The sequence below is a fragment of the Bison bison genome, unplaced genomic scaffold (assembly GCF_000754665.1).
Source record: "Bison bison bison isolate TAMUID 2011002044 unplaced genomic scaffold, Bison_UMD1.0 scf7180017864458, whole genome shotgun sequence".
Lineage (NCBI taxonomy): Eukaryota > Metazoa > Chordata > Mammalia > Artiodactyla > Bovidae > Bison > Bison bison.
The window spans coordinates 4,761,719-4,779,164 of record NW_011495020.1 but is presented as its reverse complement, the minus strand read 5'-3'; the positions used below and the strand labels follow the sequence as shown (position 1 = coordinate 4,779,164).

General features: G+C 37.9%; 1 protein-coding gene across 1 annotated transcript in view; it reads left to right on the top strand.

The window, feature by feature from the left end:
- SRP72 (signal recognition particle 72kDa) overlaps positions 1–14,598 on the top strand; it is a 26,931-nt gene extending 12,333 nt beyond the window's left edge. The window contains exons 9-19 of the mRNA XM_010859650.1: positions 1,225–1,356; positions 2,216–2,344; positions 3,262–3,334; positions 4,879–4,943; positions 6,102–6,197; positions 7,067–7,170; positions 7,309–7,386; positions 8,185–8,322; positions 10,518–10,555; positions 11,874–12,033; positions 12,737–14,598. Coding sequence (XP_010857952.1) covers positions 1,225–1,356; positions 2,216–2,344; positions 3,262–3,334; positions 4,879–4,943; positions 6,102–6,197; positions 7,067–7,170; positions 7,309–7,386; positions 8,185–8,322; positions 10,518–10,555; positions 11,874–12,033; positions 12,737–12,914 — 1,191 coding nt within the window. The 3' untranslated portion in view covers positions 12,915–14,598. The remainder of the gene's footprint in view (positions 1–1,224; positions 1,357–2,215; positions 2,345–3,261; positions 3,335–4,878; positions 4,944–6,101; positions 6,198–7,066; positions 7,171–7,308; positions 7,387–8,184; positions 8,323–10,517; positions 10,556–11,873; positions 12,034–12,736) is intronic.
- The last annotated feature ends 2,848 nt before the right edge of the window (positions 14,599–17,446 follow it).

Sequence of the window (17,446 nt, the reverse complement as noted above, 5' to 3'; positions counted from 1 at the left end):
AGCATCAATTCTTCGGCACTGAGCTTTCTTTATAGTCCAACTCTCACATCCATACATGACCACTGGAAAAACCATAGCTTTGACTAGATGGACCTTTGTTGACAGAGTAATGTCTCTGCTTTTTAATATGCTGAATCCATTAGGTAATGCAAAATAAATATGAAACATGGTCTTAATCATTATGTAGCATTAAAAATCTCTTTCTAGTTTTGAAAAAAATTGTGCACATTTAAATTTCTAGTCAGATACTTTGTAACTGTGGTGTTTGGTGAGAAAAAAGATCTCTGAGTTGGCTAATTTGAGCAGAGCCCTGAAGGAGGGATATGATTTGAAGGTTAAGCATTTCCCATGCCTAAGCATATGCAAATAACTTCTGAGGGGACAGTGAGAGCAAAAGATACATACACGCTTGCTAGTTTCAAAAAAGTTTAGATTTATTGATGATCAAGTTGTGGGAGTCCTCAGAAGATATAAAATTTTATTAAGTGCCATGATGGCAAAGTTTAAGAGAAATCTGGCAGTGGCATGCATGGTGAATTTAAGTATTAAAATAGTGAGATAAGAGTACCAACTAAAAATATAGTTTTCTTAAGGATTTATATTGTTCTTACTGTATGTTTAAAATAATTTCACATTGGATTGAAGCTTCACACTCAATAAGTAAAATTTATTTTAGATTTCTTCTTTGCCTCCTTTTAGTCTTTAGTAGAAAACCTGGTTTTAAAAGCACAGTGGTAACACATATTTGCAAATAAATATTTAACAAAGCTAGATTGCTATGCTAGTAGACACTCAGATGTCTGGTTGTCCTTCTCAGGGTGCAGCATGACTTAGTCCCTCCCATTCTTACTCCATTCCATTTGTTTATGTATGACAGTATGTCAAAGAGGAGTAAGTTACATTACTCATTGGTCATCTAAATTCTTAAGATTGTAGAATTTACAAATTCAGGTATCTTTGATTTTTAGTCCTGATTTTCACTGTAAGATTTGTGTAGTCCCTCTGTACTTTTAATCAAAAAGCTAAAAACAGGCCATTAATAGTGGAAAGATAAAACCAAGAACCCAAGCCAAATGTGTATGCATCATAGTAGCATAGGCACCCCAACCAGGTATATTATCTTCCAAGCTCTCTTGTTGTGTTAACGTAAAATAAGGCCTTGGAGTGTTGAAAGAGTTGAAGTCTAAGATTGTTGCTAATGATGAGTGATCTTTTCTTTGTCAGGACCAAAATGTCTTTGACTCCAAGAAGAAAGTGAAATTAACCAATGCAGAAGGAGTGGAGTTTAAGCTTTCTAAGAAACAACTGCAAGCTATAGAATTTAACAAAGCTTTACTTGCTATGTACACAAATCAGGTAGGTAACAGAGCTCTGGTCCCCCTGACTAAACCTTTTGGAGTATGGTACATGATCCATAATGGGTGTATCAGTCCAGTCTGTATTTTCATTTTTTGTCTTTAATTCATGCATACTTCAGAATGTCATGTATCATAGATTTTAACTGTTAAGTAATTTGCCCAATTCTTTGTAAAGGTGTGCAGTTGGTGGCTTCTAAGAAGAAAACACTGTTCACAGCTGTAAATGAGATAATTTTCTCATTACCTTATTTCTAATTTCTCTAAATTAAGGAAAAAATCAAAGGTGCTGGTCATGAGTATAGATTTAAGAGCCATCTTTCATTATAGTTTGTGCATAATCACCTCAAGCTATAAATGAGGTCGATTCTAAATCTCATGTGTGTAAATTCTAATTAAGTTACGATTTCGTACTCTTCTGGAGCAGGAGTTTTCAGTGGGCTGAGAGGCAGTAACGTTTTCATTATTTAGAACTGAGTCATATTCTTCTTAAATACTTTAGCAAGAAATACCTGTACATTTTGTTGCTTTGAAGCAAAGGGTGACACTTGATATGTGTGTGTGTTTAAACAAAATTCTGGAATTTAAGCATCCAAATGAATATTTAGGACTTATTTTTCCTAAATGCTTTCAGAACCTGTAGTTTATATTCAGTAAATGGAAATCTTTTTTTTTTTATAAGAAAAAATTGAGGCTACTATAAAGTACTCTCTCGACCTAAGCGGTTCTTCATCTACGATTTTGTTTCAACTGATTTCCTTCCACCTCCCCTATGCTTCTTTTCCCTTTGGTCATTCACTTAATGTTTGATTTAATTGACCAGCTTATGGTGGGGTGGGGTGTGAAATACTGTTTTTTAGGCAGAACAGTGTCGCAAAATATCTGCCAGTTTACAGTCGCAAAGTCCTGAGCGTCTCCTTCCTGTGTTGATCCAAGCTGCCCAGCTCTGCCGTGAAAAGCAGCATACAAAAGCAATAGAGCTGCTTCAGGTAAAACAATTTTGAGTTTTTCATGAGATGTCAGATGGCTGCAGCCTTGTTTCATTTTCATTATGTTATAATAATGTAAGCCTTATAAATTTCATAAATGAGTAAGTATTGATAATATACCACTAGATACATGCCAGAGTGTCACTTCAATTAATTCTTCGGCTGCAGCTTTCTTTATGTAAGTTTGCATTAGTAAATGTTTGCCATAAACTCTGAAGAATATTTTTTATTTGCAGATCAATTTAACAGTAGTTAATGATTTGTTAATGGAGAAGGAAATGGCAACCCACTCCAGTATTCTTGCCTGGAGAATCCCATGGACAAAGCCTGGTGGGCTACAGTCCATGGGGTCGCAAAGAGTCGGACACAACTGAGCGACTAACACATACACGCACACAATGGTCTGTTTTAGATTTGAAATACCAATAATGTATTCTCTTAATTAAAGTCCCAATCCAAAACATCAATTACAGAAATACTGACTTGATTTTTAATTAACCAGAATGAAGTGCTAAATCACATTGAATTTCCTGAGAGTAGAGACCACACTGGAAAATTGGACAGTGTAAAATTAGGACCATCTTCAGGGGAAATGTTGCTGAACAGGGATAAGGAGTTAAGAGTCATAATTTTTTAATTTTTTTTTAGTATCTTAAAAAAAAAATCTGCATAGTAATCTTAATTATTATTTTTCTGCTGGTGACTTCTTGGAAACTTGATGATATTTCACTTAATAATTTTGAAGCCAAGTGGGTATCGAATAAAATTTTTTCAAATTTAAACATTTGTTCTGAAACAAGAAATTTAATATTCGAAAGCTAGATTTAAAATTTAATAAGGCTGAAATAAGCGGTTAGAATATGTACACTTAGTTGTGTAAATTAAATGTGATTTCCCCCTCCCCCCCAACTATTTAGGACTATTCAGATCAGCATCCAGAAAACGCTGCTGAAATTAAGCTGACCATGGCACAGCTGAAAATTTCCCAAGGTAGTCATGATTATTTCATCATGATCAAAATAATCATGTTAAGGGAAATATATGGTTGGAATGAGTCTGAAGTATTTGTAGACTGTGTGATTTTTTAAAATTTTAGCATCATAGTGAAGCATAATGTTCCAAATACGAAGCTAGATTGTACGAGCTCCAACAGATGTAGTAGTGAGTTTAGTAGGCCTTTTCTTGGGTTACTTCCTAAATTGTTAGAATGTTTCTCAAACTATGCCTTGAAAGTCTGTAGAAGCACAGAATTCATCTGTTCTATACTTACATTTCCTGGATATGTATGTCTTGTGTCGAAATGCTTATGTCTATCACGTGGTAGTGTTTGCGTGAAATAAGTGTGACTTTACATCCTAGTTTTCAAAATTTCTTATTTAGTCCTTTATTCTTCTTTTAAACTTTATAACCCATATCTTTGGTAGAAAAGAGGCAAAGAAGTTTAATGAGAACTTAACATTTTTGAATCTTAAAAGAAAACTAGTAGTTTTTTTGTTTATGATTTTGAACCAATGTTGAGTGAGTGTCTAGAGCTGTGTTGTCTCTATTTGGTAGCCACTATCCATGTTTAAGTTTAAATTAAAATTAGACAAAGTTTAAAATTCAATTCCTCAGTTGTGTTGACCACATTTCATAAGTTTTGTACCCACATGTGGCTGGTTGGACTGCACAGATGGAGGCTGTTTCCATCATCACAGAAAGTTCTGGCAGACTGCTGTCAGACAGCTCTGGTGTCGGCCATAAATCAGGAGGTGTATTCTCAAGGCGGGGATGATTGGTTTGGTGGGAGCAGAGCATTGAAAAATTTTTTAGATATTATGATGGCTAGAATGAAAATTTCATGGGTAGAAGGGAGGGGAGTTGGCAATTAGGGGAAAAAAATGTCTAAAAAGGCTTCTTAGTAGGGTAATAATAATGAAAAGCAGGTTGAGACCAGCTTCCCTTTTCTCAAATTTCTTATCTTAATGTTTTGTTTCTTTTTCCTTTTCCCACCTCTCTTTTTTCTTTGTCTTGCTTTCCCCTTTAATCTTTTCTCACCCAGTTTTCAGTTTATTTTTGTAAAGATAATTTATCATACTAATTACTGAGAGTGAATGTGTCATGGTTTTTGTTTTGTGGAAAGTTTAACTTACTGAGATTTGCAATGAATAGAAAACTAGCGTTGCAACATTGTAAGACTGCTGTCCATTGTGCTCATTCCTACAGTAACAGTTTCAAGGCCTTTAAGGAAGGACTCCTACCTTTAAGTTACCCTCTGAAAAGAGAGAAATAGAATTCAACAGGCTGAGAGTTGGGAGACTTTTCAGATAGCAGTTCTGTCATTAACTTTGTGGGCATGAGCAAAGTATGTTGTTTCTTTAGGATTTAATTTCCTTCGTTGGCAAACTGAGTAAATATTGATAGAATACATTATTTCCAAGGCTCCAAAGCTTGAGTATTTAGAGATGTTCTAAAATATGACTTTTAAATTTTCTTTCTTTTTCCATGAGATGCTTTCTTCAGTGTGATGCCGATTTTGTTTTTGTTCTCTTAAGGTAATATTTCCAAAGCATGTTTGATATTGAGAAGCATAGACGAATTAAAGCATAAACCAGGCATGGTGAGTTTATAACTAAAATATTTTAAGACTGAAAAAGTAATGGCATTAATACAAGTTCACGGGTATATCTGATATTTCTTTGTTTTACCTTTAGTTTCTGCCTTTTTTATATACATAATATAGAAGTACTTAAAATAATAGCTTTCTGGTATAAATTTAATTTCATTTTATGCTCTGCTTTGCATTGATTTATTATTAAATCAAATGTGTCAGGAACTATTTAGGCCTTGTATTACCACTGAAAGCCAGCCTTAAATAATCTAAGACCATATATAGGGAATTTCTTAGCCTATTATTTTATCATGTCTTCTTTTATTTAGTTCTCTGATGATTCAAGCATCACAGGTTTAGATCACTAGTATAGCTGTGAACACATCTGTTTCACAGTAAAGACTAATTCTATAGTGGTGGTATGTGCATTTATTGTACAGGGACTGTGTCATTCTCCAGCACAGCTTGTTTACAGATGGCACTCAGTAAATGTATAATAGTATTATAGTGTTTTCTCTTGAAGATTCTTACTTTAAGACTGGACTGTGATTATGTGAGAATCAAATATAATATGTGGCTGAAAACAATCTAATATCTGCAGGATATTTTGTTTCTGTTATCTTTTTTTCTAATTAGTCTGGCCAGAGGTTTATTGATTTTTCCCAGTGATCCAGCTTTTTGTTTCTGCTTCCTTTTTGTCCTTGTCTCCTATTGCTGCTTCCCCTTTCACTCCACTCCAGCTTCACAAGCCTCCTTGCTGTCCCTCCAGCACACTAGGCAAGCTTTCACTGGTTTTATATGGCTTATCATGGGAGTTTAACCATGCTAGTGTGTTTATTTCCACGATCATGTCTTGAATGTCTTGGCAATGTCTTATACTATATAAACTAATTTTCTAAGTGCTTGTTATCAACTTCTGTATTTACCTTGTTGTGGACTGGTAACAAACCATTTGTCAACTAGCCTTAGAGGAGGTATTTTTTTTTATAGGTAACCACCTTTGTATTTGGAAAGCCCCATTGTTCTTGATGTTTCTAGTTATGTGCTAGCAATTTTTACGATGGATTGGGTACTCGCAGACTTTCTTTAATGTTACTCGTTTTCAAAAAGTGTATTCTGAGAGAGACAGAGGAATTCTGTTCACTCATTTATACCTTTGGCTGGTAGGTGTCTGCATTAGTGACTATGTACAGCCATGAGGAAGATATTGACAGTGCCATTGAAGTCTTTACACAAGCCATCCAGTGGTATCAAAACCATCAGGTAAATAAATGGAGTAAAATGTTACGAGGGTACATTTTTGCATAAGAATAAAAAGCTGTAGTAATGATTTCCTACTTAAGGCAAATTGAAACATTTCAACTCACTGTTTAAAAAGTGGAATGCTATTAGGCTATCATTCAGTTTTTAAGAATACCGGGTCCAAATAAAGTTATTAGAAGTAAGAAATGGCTGCAAAATAAATTCTTTTTTAAAAAGCACAGTTATATTTTCTGAAACTCCTTTCTGAGTGTATGTATGTGTGTTTGTGTCTGTAATCTCAAGAAATAAGAATAGTAATTGTACATGACTGCATATAAGAGAGCTCATCTTTAGTGGCTCTCTAGAGTAGAGCCACTAAAGTAGAGCCCATGGATGGTAGTATTGATAGAACAGCAGTATATGGAATGATTGTGTATCTCTAATAGGAACATCTTTGTTTTTTCCAGTATGGGTCTCTGGATAGGCAGTATCTAACTTATACACACAGGTGTACATACACATAGGTGATATGAATACTGTTAACACTGTTAGGAGTGAAGAGAGATCAGTGTTCTAGCAAGTATTATGTTAAATTAATGTTTGAGAACTATAGTGAAAAACTTGTAAGATTTGATTATGCAGTAATACTTCTAGTTGTAGACAAGACAGTTTAGATGGAGATAGATTGTATCCCAAATTCTTAAATTGGTCTTCACTTGTACTAATTATCTGTCCCACTGTGTGTATGTGTGTTATTTTGTGCACTCAATAAAACTTAAGATGAGAAATCTAATGGGTAGGTCCATTTTAAAGATCTAGTGAATAAAACTTCATTGACTTGCTAGATATGTAGCTTAAACTTTTTTTTTCTTTTTTTATTGAACCTATAGCCCAAATCTACTGCTCATTTGTCCTTGATAAGGGAAGCTGCAAACTTCAAACTCAAATATGGGCGGAAGAAGGAGGCAATTAGTGACCTAGAACAGCTATGGAAGTAAGCTTTGAAGGGTGGAAGTGTAGAAATCCAAGTTTTATTGCTCTTATTTGACATGTGGGAGTTACTTTGCTTGTTTATATTACTTTCTCCAGTTTTATAGACTGTTTAGTGACTTTTTCTTATTTCTTCTTTTAGACAAAATCCGAAAGATATTCACACCCTGGCGCAGCTTATTTCTGCTTACTCACTTGTAGATCCTGAGAAGGCAAAAGCGTATCCTTTTGATTGTCCCAGACCTCTCTCAAGTAGAGCACTAGATCTCTTCCTTTACCTGTTTTGACCAGGGTCTTTTTGTTATAAATTTCAACAAACAAAACCCCTCCTCTAACTAGTAAAAACAAAACTGAGAATTTATTGATCACTGTGCCCTAAAAATACAGTAATATTCAAATGGGATACAGTTTGATTCATAAGCAAAAATGCAGTCAGCAAGATGCAGCTTATATCACTCCAGGTTTAAGTAAAGTAGGAAAAAAATAAGAAAAAGCATATTTTATTGGGTGGTTGCATATGATTCTGAGGTATCATTCTGATTAATGCTCTTAGGTCACTTGCCCATCTCAGTTACTGATGTAAGAGGATTTAGTGCCCTGATTGGCTAAGTTTGGACCATGTGTGTTACTCCAGTATGGGTGTGATCCCAAAAGCAACGTGGGATGGTGGATGCTAACCAACCCCAAGCCTAAACCTTCGCAGTGAGCAGATCTGTTTTATAAGCATGATAACTGTTTTGGAATAGAATTTTTATTAAGCCTCTACTTTGAAGTACATTGCCAAGTTACGAAATGAATGATTATGACTCCTTTCCCAAGTTCTCCTTTCACAATATAGTATCTATAATTGACCTTATGATCTGTTGACTTGTTATTCTATAGAAGACTTAATATTTTTTTGATGAAGGGAACCCAAAAAAAAAGACTGTTTTCCTACTGGCCATAGATACATGGGCAAAATATAAATGTGTGTATATATATATATTGTCTTCCTGAACAAATTCTTGTTCTGTCGTAGTCTTAGTAAACACTTGCCCTCATCGGATAGTATGTCTCTAAAAGTAGATGTTGAGGCTCTTGAAAATTCTCCTGGTGCTACATACGTTCGGAAGAAGGGTGGAAAAGTTACTGGAGACAATCAACCAAAGGAGCAAGGGTAATGTGTTTTATTATAATATTCACTAATGCCAACTTTAAGTTATATAAGGGATGAAAAAATGCATTCTTATAAAAATTCCATGTGAATAAAGTTAAAGTCCCTTTTGTTTCTTTTCTCCTTTGCTGTGCCCAGCTTTTTGTCCTTGTTACCCATCTCCCTTCCCCACCTAGCATTTTACCTCTAGTACTAATTTAGTGTGTTTCCATCCAGATCTTTTTCTTTGTGTTTACACATGAAACTGATCTTGGAATACTTTTCTTAGATTGGATTCTTTTCTGTTTTTTTATAGAAATGGGATTATATTGTATTTAACTCTTTTTGAACTTTCTTTAATAAATCTTAGAGATTTTTCCATATTCTCAATGTAGACATATTTTATTCTTTTTGTGCATAGTACTGGGGCTTCCTGGTGGCTCAGATGGTAAAGAATTTGCCTGCAATGCAGGAGAACCAGGTTCAGTCCTTGGGTTGGGATGATCCCCTGAAGAAGGGGATGGCTACACACTCCAGTATTCTTGCCTGGAGAATTCCATGGACAGAGGAGCCTGGCGGGTCACAAAGAGTCAGACATGACTGAGCGACTAACACGTGCATAATGGTCCATAGGCTAGATGTGCCCAACTTAACATTTATCTACCTGTGGATTATTGATGTACATTTAGTACATCATTTAGAATTCGAAACCAAAGTTCAGATGAGATTTATTTTGCTGATTTGGAGGAAGCATTAGCCAGCTTCAGTAACTTATAAGAAGTCAAATTCTGATTCTTTACTTGTTCACATACATTGTCATCTCAAAAATAGCAGAGGCCTACTAAATAAAATGTTCCCTTAAGATTCTGTTTTTGACAGGATAAATAGAGAATGGAAGAGATACACCACTTTCCCGATTTTGTGACTTTCATAAATTTTCAGTCTTTTCTCTTTTGAATGACTTAAAATATAATTTTTCGTAACTTAAAAAAATATGTATCAGCAACAGTATATGATTGACCTCATTATGAGCCCTGTATTTGTTCCTTTTTAACTTAAAAGTTAAATAAGGAATTGGCGTCTCAGTGATAATATTGTTTCAAATTTCATTGAATCATTGTCCCAATTTCATGCCTTATCAAAAACTCTAAAATAATAAATTCAAACCAGATCTTGGGGGATTTTCATATAATGCCTATTTAAATATTTTCAGGGTTTTTTTTTGTTTTTTTTTTTTCAAAACAGGGCTGGTAATTAGTAAGAACATACAGTTCTTTTCTAATCCTTTAATCTTCTTTGTCTTTTCCCTTAGACAGTTACTAAGATGTTCATTGACTCAGTTTCAGCACAGTATTTACATTAGGCATTATTAATACTTTTTTTTTATTTATGTTGACTTTTTGATACAAAGGATTAATTTCTTTTGAAGTTATATTGTGTTGCTGACAGAAAATAAATCATTGTCCTTGCCCTGAAAAGAACTTCAATCTAGAAGAAAGAAATAAGCAGCAGTTGAAAACAAAGGTTGCATGTGCTATCATTGTGCAGGCATAGAGCAGTACACCAGAGGAAATAGTCAGTCCTTCCTGGGAACAATGGGAGTTTAAGAAAGGCTTCATGGAGGAGGTGACTGTGTTGACTCTAGAGGAAGATGAAGATGAGATAGGCAGAATGTGAGCAACAGCAAAGAAGTAAGAAATGCAGAGACTCTTTGGGAAATCGCAGATATGGTTGTGGAATTTGTAGAGAGACAAATCCCTGTCTGCCCTTTTCCCACCCAAGGCCACAGCTGATGTTAACTTACCTTGCATATCCTCCCAGAAATATTCTTGGCCTGTATGATACTTGTGCATATTCTTCTGGCAAAGATTTTAGATTACCTATTTACTAGTTTTGCCAAATATAAAGTGATTTACCACAGAACTGTAGATTTTTGTGCTTGTACAAATTTCTTTTTACATAGATTTAATATGTACTAGTGTAAATTGTATCTCTTCTGTGAAAACAGTTGTCACCCATTTTCTAAAGCACCTTCCAAAAACTACAGTATTTGAAGCTTGATTAAATTTAACCTGAATAAATATCCAAACTGTTCATTAGCTTTGGTGTAGTGACACCAAAACTTCTTCATGATAAAGTACCTAGCTCAGTCTTTTGCACATGCTTAATGCTCTGTAATTATTTTATCACAGTGATAATGATTTTTCTTCTCTTTGTAGACAGGGAGATTTGAAAAAAAAGAAGAAAAAAAAGAAGGGTAAGGCTTTTTTTTATCTTTAGATTTCTTTCTATAAAACGCTTAAGCTTAGCCTTACATAGAAATCTTCAGACATAAATTTGTCCTCTCGTATCTTTGAAACTGAGTTTTGACTTGACTGTGGCTAACATTTATTTTAAATTTCTAACTTTAAAGAGTCCAGTTCTGAAGTTTGCCTGAATTCAAATTGTTGTTCTAGTAACATTGCTCTTTTGCTGTGACTGTGAACAGGTTCTTAACGTACCTTCCTGAGTTTTTCATTAATAAGATGAAATACCTCATAGGATTAAATAAGATACTGCATATAAAAAGCTCTTAGAACAGTGCCTGACACACAGTAAGCTCTTACACAGTAGAATGCCTTTGGCTACAAGTACCGTAGAACTCCATCAAACTGGTGTAAGGAAATTGACTGTTTATGAAACCGACAGTGTAGAGGAAGGTTAGCATTGAGGTTGGTTTCTCCTCTACTGTACATAAAACTGAATCCCATTAGAGTAATCAGATGTTTATTGGAATCAGGGCCACATTCTTGTTATCCAGAAGGACAAAGGGAGCCTCCCTGAATTTAGCAAGTCTTTCCCGTTAACCTGACTGGGGCAACATAGGTCCGTGTCCGGCCTTAATACTGCCAATTAAATTGCTTTATAAGGACTGTACCAGTATGTACCAGTATACACCTTCTGCCAGTATTGTTTGTTTCCCACAGTCTCACCAACACTGGATATTCTTCTTAGAATATCTTATCCTTTAAAATTTTTTTTTTTTTTGGCTGTACTGCACAGCCTATGGGATCTCAGTCAGTTCCCTGAACATGACCCAGGCCGTGGCTGTGAAAGCCCAGAGTCCTAACCATACCAGGGAACTCCTGTGTCCTTTTTATTTTTAATCAGTGAGGTCAAGCATCTTTTCACATGGTTAATGACTTTTATTTCTCCAGGCTTACTCTAATTACAGCTATGCCCATTTTCTATATATGATTTACCTATTGATTATCAAAAACTAATTCTATATTAAGAATATTAATTCAGTTACATGGTATTCAAATGTTTCTTTTGAAAAGTATCTTTTACTAAATGAGAATTAAAATTTTTTTATACAGACACACCTATGAAATATTATTAGGGCTTCTGAATTTTGTGTTACGCTTAGAAATAAGGCCTCTTCTGCTACTAGATTATATAAATAAAACTTTTCTCAGATAAATCTATTTCAGTTTTAATGTTTAGTCCCAAATTTGGGCACAGTGTTTAAACAAACTGTCTCGAAAGCATTATGCACAGATCTGTCATTTCTTTATCAATTAATTGTTACACAGGAAAACTGCCTAAGAATTATGACCCAAAAGTGACCCCAGATCCAGAAAGATGGTTACCAATGCGTGAACGTTCCTACTACCGAGGAAGAAAGAAGGGTAAAAAGAAGGATCAGATTGGGAAAGGGACCCAGGGAGCAACTGCAGGAGCTTCCTCTGAACTGTAAGTCACTGTTCCTCAGTTGAGCATAGGTTGCTTCTTTCTGAGATTGACTCAAGGTCATTAGTAAGAAATTTATAAAATATATTTTCAGTATGAGAGTTATAGTCCAATAGCCTTTAATAAATGTTTTGTAATACGGTTATGTAAAGGAAAGAAAATGGGTTGTTTCCGGTTTGGTTGTAAATACTAGAATTGTAGGATTGTATTGCAAATATTGGGATTATAGTACCTTCAAAAAGAAATACACTAATTCAAGTAACTAAATATCTAGATAAACAAATAATTTGACTAGAAAGCAGAATTTAAAATGTTACTAAATGAGTTTATTTCTACATGGTAGGATTATAGACCATTAAAAGTTTTTTTTTTTTTCCCCTAATCTTTCTAAAATTTGACATGTACCATCTATTACATTTTAAAATTAAAAAGCACTAAAAATTGTATTCAAGAAAAAAATGGACAGGGAATTGAGGAACACACCTTAAAAGAAAACGTGTGTGGGGTCTTCCCCCATGGTCCAGTGGTTAAGGCTCCACACTCCACTGCAGTGAGCACGGGCTCGGTCCCTGAGCAGGGAGGCGAGATCTCGCATGCCGTGTGGCACAGCCAAAAGAAAAAGAAAATACGTATGGGAGATTGTGGGGGGTGGTTTCCTTTGTTGAATGTATGAATGACCAACACTTCCCTGATCTGATGATTTCAGGGATGCCAGTAAAACTGTGAGCAGTCCACCCCCCTCGCCAAGACCGGGCAGTGCAGCCACAGCATCTACATCTACAAGTAATATCATACCCCCACGACACCAGAAACCCGCTGGGGCTCCAGCAACAAAAAAGAAACAGCAACAGAAAAAGAAGAAAGGTGGAAAAGGTGGCTGGTGATTAGAACATTTGTGTTTCAGGCCATTTTTAAACTAGCCTCAGTGACACAAGGAACATAAATAAAGGTAACACAGCAAGAAGCACAGAGCTGCTCCCTCTCCCCTCCCTACATTTTCATGAAATTATTTTGTTGTGCATCAAACAGAAAAGCATCTTCCTTCAAACTCTGCCTAGTCAGACTTGGCCTACTTGTACCACCTTGCTTTGCACAGGTGAGGAGGACGCAGAACAGTTGGGCGTTTACCCACCTTGATATCCATTGCATCCTTTCTCTTTGTGTGCTGATCTGGTGGTATTTTCAGTTTCAGAAACAAGGCATGTTATCCAACGTTTCCTAGGATATAAACAAAAACTACTTCTGTTTCAACTAGAGTCCAAAGATCCTTGTTCCTTCAAGTCCCATTTTATGTCTTAGGAAGCCTTAGGAGACTGAAAGTGGAGTCTTCTGAGCATTCCAAATATCTGCTTAGAAATAGCATGTAATAAAAGGGACCTTATTAATACACTGGTGTTTTCACTTCACTACATGAGTGGCCACAAGAAAACTAAATTAAATGTCTTGATTATTCATGAAATTCTGTCATGTGATACTGGAATATGGGCTACTAAATATATGTGGTAATGAAAAGTATGTGTATGTATATACATATATACACACAGATATAAAGTAGGACTTCTTTGTGCCCCCATGTCATTTTCAAATTATAACATTATGCTAATTTAGCACTATCGAAGATAGCAAGAGAATATGTTGCAAGAAGTTGACACTTAGACGCAGTGTTCTGAGGTCAGATGGATTTGGACCCTCTTGGTCAGAAAGATTTAAATGGCCCTTATCGAGCATGAACATTGACTTCCGACAGAGAGAGGCAATCAATGCCAGAGTTGAGGAGTCAGCAGTATTAAAGCTTAAAAGAACTGTTTGGCCCAATTAATAGATCTCAAATGACTCCTCTTTCTAGTTGCGGGGCATGACCATTCATTACCCTTCTCAAAGTAATGGAAGTCAGTCCATGATATCAGTGTCACTTTGTTCTTGCCTTGCTTACAGGTCACTTTCTTGAACAGGTGTGAGGCAGACACACTGGCATGCCTACCCAAGTTAGTGTTCATTTTATGCTGCCCAGGATAGCATTCGGTTTAGACTTACACGTATTTCTTGTGATCGTATTGCTCTGTCCTTGTTAATGAAATGCTGCTGTGTTTAAACATACCTGCTAAAACTTCACAGGGTTTTTTGAAAGTTTTTCCTCCTTTACCAGAGTAAGAAATGTGGTGCTGCCTTTCTGTTTAACATAATCTTTGGTGGCATCTAAACAAGAGACCCTCTTCTATGAATGATTTATTATGGCATTATACTTTTTGAGCTCTCAGAATAGTCTTTTGGTAAGAGTGACAGATATTTATTCCTTCTGAATATAAAGCCCACTACAAAAATAACTGTTAGTAAATTTATGATTTTAGGATTCTGTTAAATTTCTATAGTGAAGGATAATCAATTCTTAGGTTACAGAATTTTGGTGAAATTTATCCATCAATGAAAATTTTGACCCAAGGCACAACAAGAGAAATTTCCAGTTCTCTATTTAGTCATTGTAATTGCTAGTTGTTTTTATCATCAATCAGTACTAAGCAACTGAAACCTCAGTTCAAATAAATTGTCATTGTCAAATGAAGTGAAACACCTATGTTAACTTCCTAGTAATTATTTCTTCTTTTGGACAGGTTTTTAACTCATGACATATATACTTTGTGTGTGTGTGTGTGTGTGTGTGTGTGTGTGTACATTTATAAAAAACCAATATGGATACATCCATTCACTGTGGCACATTTTAAAATAAAAGAACCTAGCAGTGAGTATTGATTGGATTAAGATGTTTGGGGGTATTGGCATTTTGCAGAGGCATCCTGCTAGTACATATAAGAATTTTTTAAACTGAGCATCTAAAATTACCTCTTGCCCCTTCCTGCAAAACCAGAAAGTTAAACTAAGGTATTGAGAGAACAGAGTTTTCACTGAAAATTCATCATGTGGATACTTGTACATAACCAAATTGAAGAGTAAACATTTTTTAAGTTTTGGCTTTTGAGGAAAAAAAAGCTGACACCTTTATTGCCTTTGAAGAAGGGGATCACTTAAGGAGCTCTGTTGGGCAGGCTTCACGCTGCGCAAATGGCACTGGCTTAGCGGATGGCACTTCCAAGAATACTTCGGAAACTACTAACCTTAAAAACAAGCTTTCTGAAACCTGTTCATTGGTTTCTTTTAAACCTGTTCAAAACTTGGATCTGATGAAGGAAAGTCGGCTTACCACATTAAGATAGTGTTTAGATTGTGGACCGTACTAAAGAATGCTGCTGCTGCTAAGTTGCATCAGTCCTTTCAGACTGTGCGACCCCATAGACGGCAGCCCAACAGGCTCCTCTGTCCCTGGGACTCTCTAGGCAAGAATAATGGAATGGATTGCTATTTCCTTCTCCAATGCATGAAAGTGAATTCGCACAGTCATGTCGGACTCAGCGACCCCATGGACTGTAGCCTACCAGGCTTCTCTGTCCATGGGAGTCTCCAGGCAGGAATACTGGAGTGGGTTGCCATTGCCTTCTCCACTAAAGAGTGCAGTTGAACGAAATAATAAAAAGGACCATCCGTACACTTCTCACACCACCTTTGCAGACCCCCATGGGTATCTAATTTACTATGTATTCGATCATTGGGAACAAGAGTTTTGTTTCAGTTCAGTCCCTCAGTCGTGTTGGACTCTCTGTGACCCCATGAATTGCAGCACGCCAGGCGTCCCTGTCCATCACCAACTCCCGGAGTTCACCCAAACCCACGTACATCGAGTCGGTGATGCCATCCAGCCATCTCATCTTCTGTCGTCCCCTTTTCCTCCTGCCCCCAATCCCTCCCAGCATCAGAGACTTCCAGTGAGTCAACTCTGAACATGAGGCGGCTAAGGTACTGGTTTTAATGCCTGGTTTTACCAGTAGCTGTGATCCTGGCAGACTTATCTCCAGAGCGATTTTTTAAAGCGAAATGTAACATTTAAAATAAGGGAACCGGTCACATTCCTTTTTTCCTTAAGCCTCCTGGATAGCGGCTTTAGACGCTGCTGGTGGACTTAAATAGGACGGGTGAGGAGGGGGGAGAGAGCCAACTTCACCCTCCAGACATTATTAACGAGGGGAAGGCAGGAAAGCCTGGGGCTCTCAGGACTCGGGCGCCTTCTCCAGCGCTCTGGTAGGAGACACACGGGCTGGAAGGAGGCCGGGGAAGTGAGAGGCTGAGATGGGCGGGCGAGAAAGGCCTTTCTGAGACGCCTACCCAGTCCGAGCGCATCTCGCCGTGGCGCGCGCTTCCGAGGAAGCGACACCTGAGGACGCTTTTCCTGCTTCAGCGGTCTTTCCCAGCTCCCGCGGGCGGGTCTCCCGGGTCCCCTGGAATGGGCTCGCCCCTTCTTTAGCTCCCACGTTTTACGCTCTTCAATCTATCTCCCACCCGCGATTCGACTAATCTGCTGCGCGCAGCCCGCTGGCTGGCGAGCGAGCGCAAGATGCCCAAGCTGCAGCCCGGGGCCCTGGGGTGGGAGGGGCTGGCGGTTACCGCGGGGGCGGTGTACGCCACGTTGGACCTACGTCTCCCCCGGCGCTGCCCCCACCGCGGCGACCACTCCGGCCCGCCATCCCGCCCCGTGGCTCCAGCGCGCGGGCGCGCGGGAGGAGGGAAGGAAACCCAGGTGGTGGGGATGGAGAAGGGGAAAGTAAAGAGGGAGAAGGGCAAGGAGCCGGAGAAAGAGAAAATTCAGCAAAAAGAGGAGAGAAACAAAAAGAAGGTGGAGAAGGAGAAAATTAAGGGGAAGGAGGAGAAAATTAAGGAAAAGAACGGGAAGGAGAAAACTGGGAAGGGGAAGGAGGAGAAAATTAAGGAAAAGAAAGGGAAGGAGAAAACTGGGAAGGGGGAGGAGGAGAAAATTAAGGCGAAAGAAAAGGGGAAGGAGGAGAAAATTAAGGAAAAGGAGAACGGGAAGGAGGAGAAAAGTAAGAGAAATGAGGATGAAAAGAGGCAAGAGCGGGAGACGGAGAAAGAGAAGGAACAATTCAAGGAGAAAGAGAAGGACAACAGCACGTTGATAAAAATACCGCTGGAGCCGCTGGTAAGAGACCGCTGCCTCGGACCCTCACCCGAGGCCATTGTCCAGTGTTTCGCCGGCTCTGTTACGTGCGAGACCCCCGGTGGGCTCGCGCCCGAAGGAATACGGTCTCGTTTGCCGGCTTTGTATCCGCGGATGGAATCGGAATGTGCCAAGCTTCGCACGACCCATCGCGAGCCCCTTCTCAGCCGCTCGCCCACTCACCCCTAACCCCGACCCTGTGTCCAGGTCTAGTGTTGAAGAAGACACCTTGTTGATGTTCACAGCGGTGCTGGGAATAGCCTTTTTTCCAGCTCCATCTCTGGCCGGCGCCGAACACTAGCCCCCAGACCCTCACCACACGTGCTCTCTCTGTTCCAGTCTTTTCTGCTTTGTGGG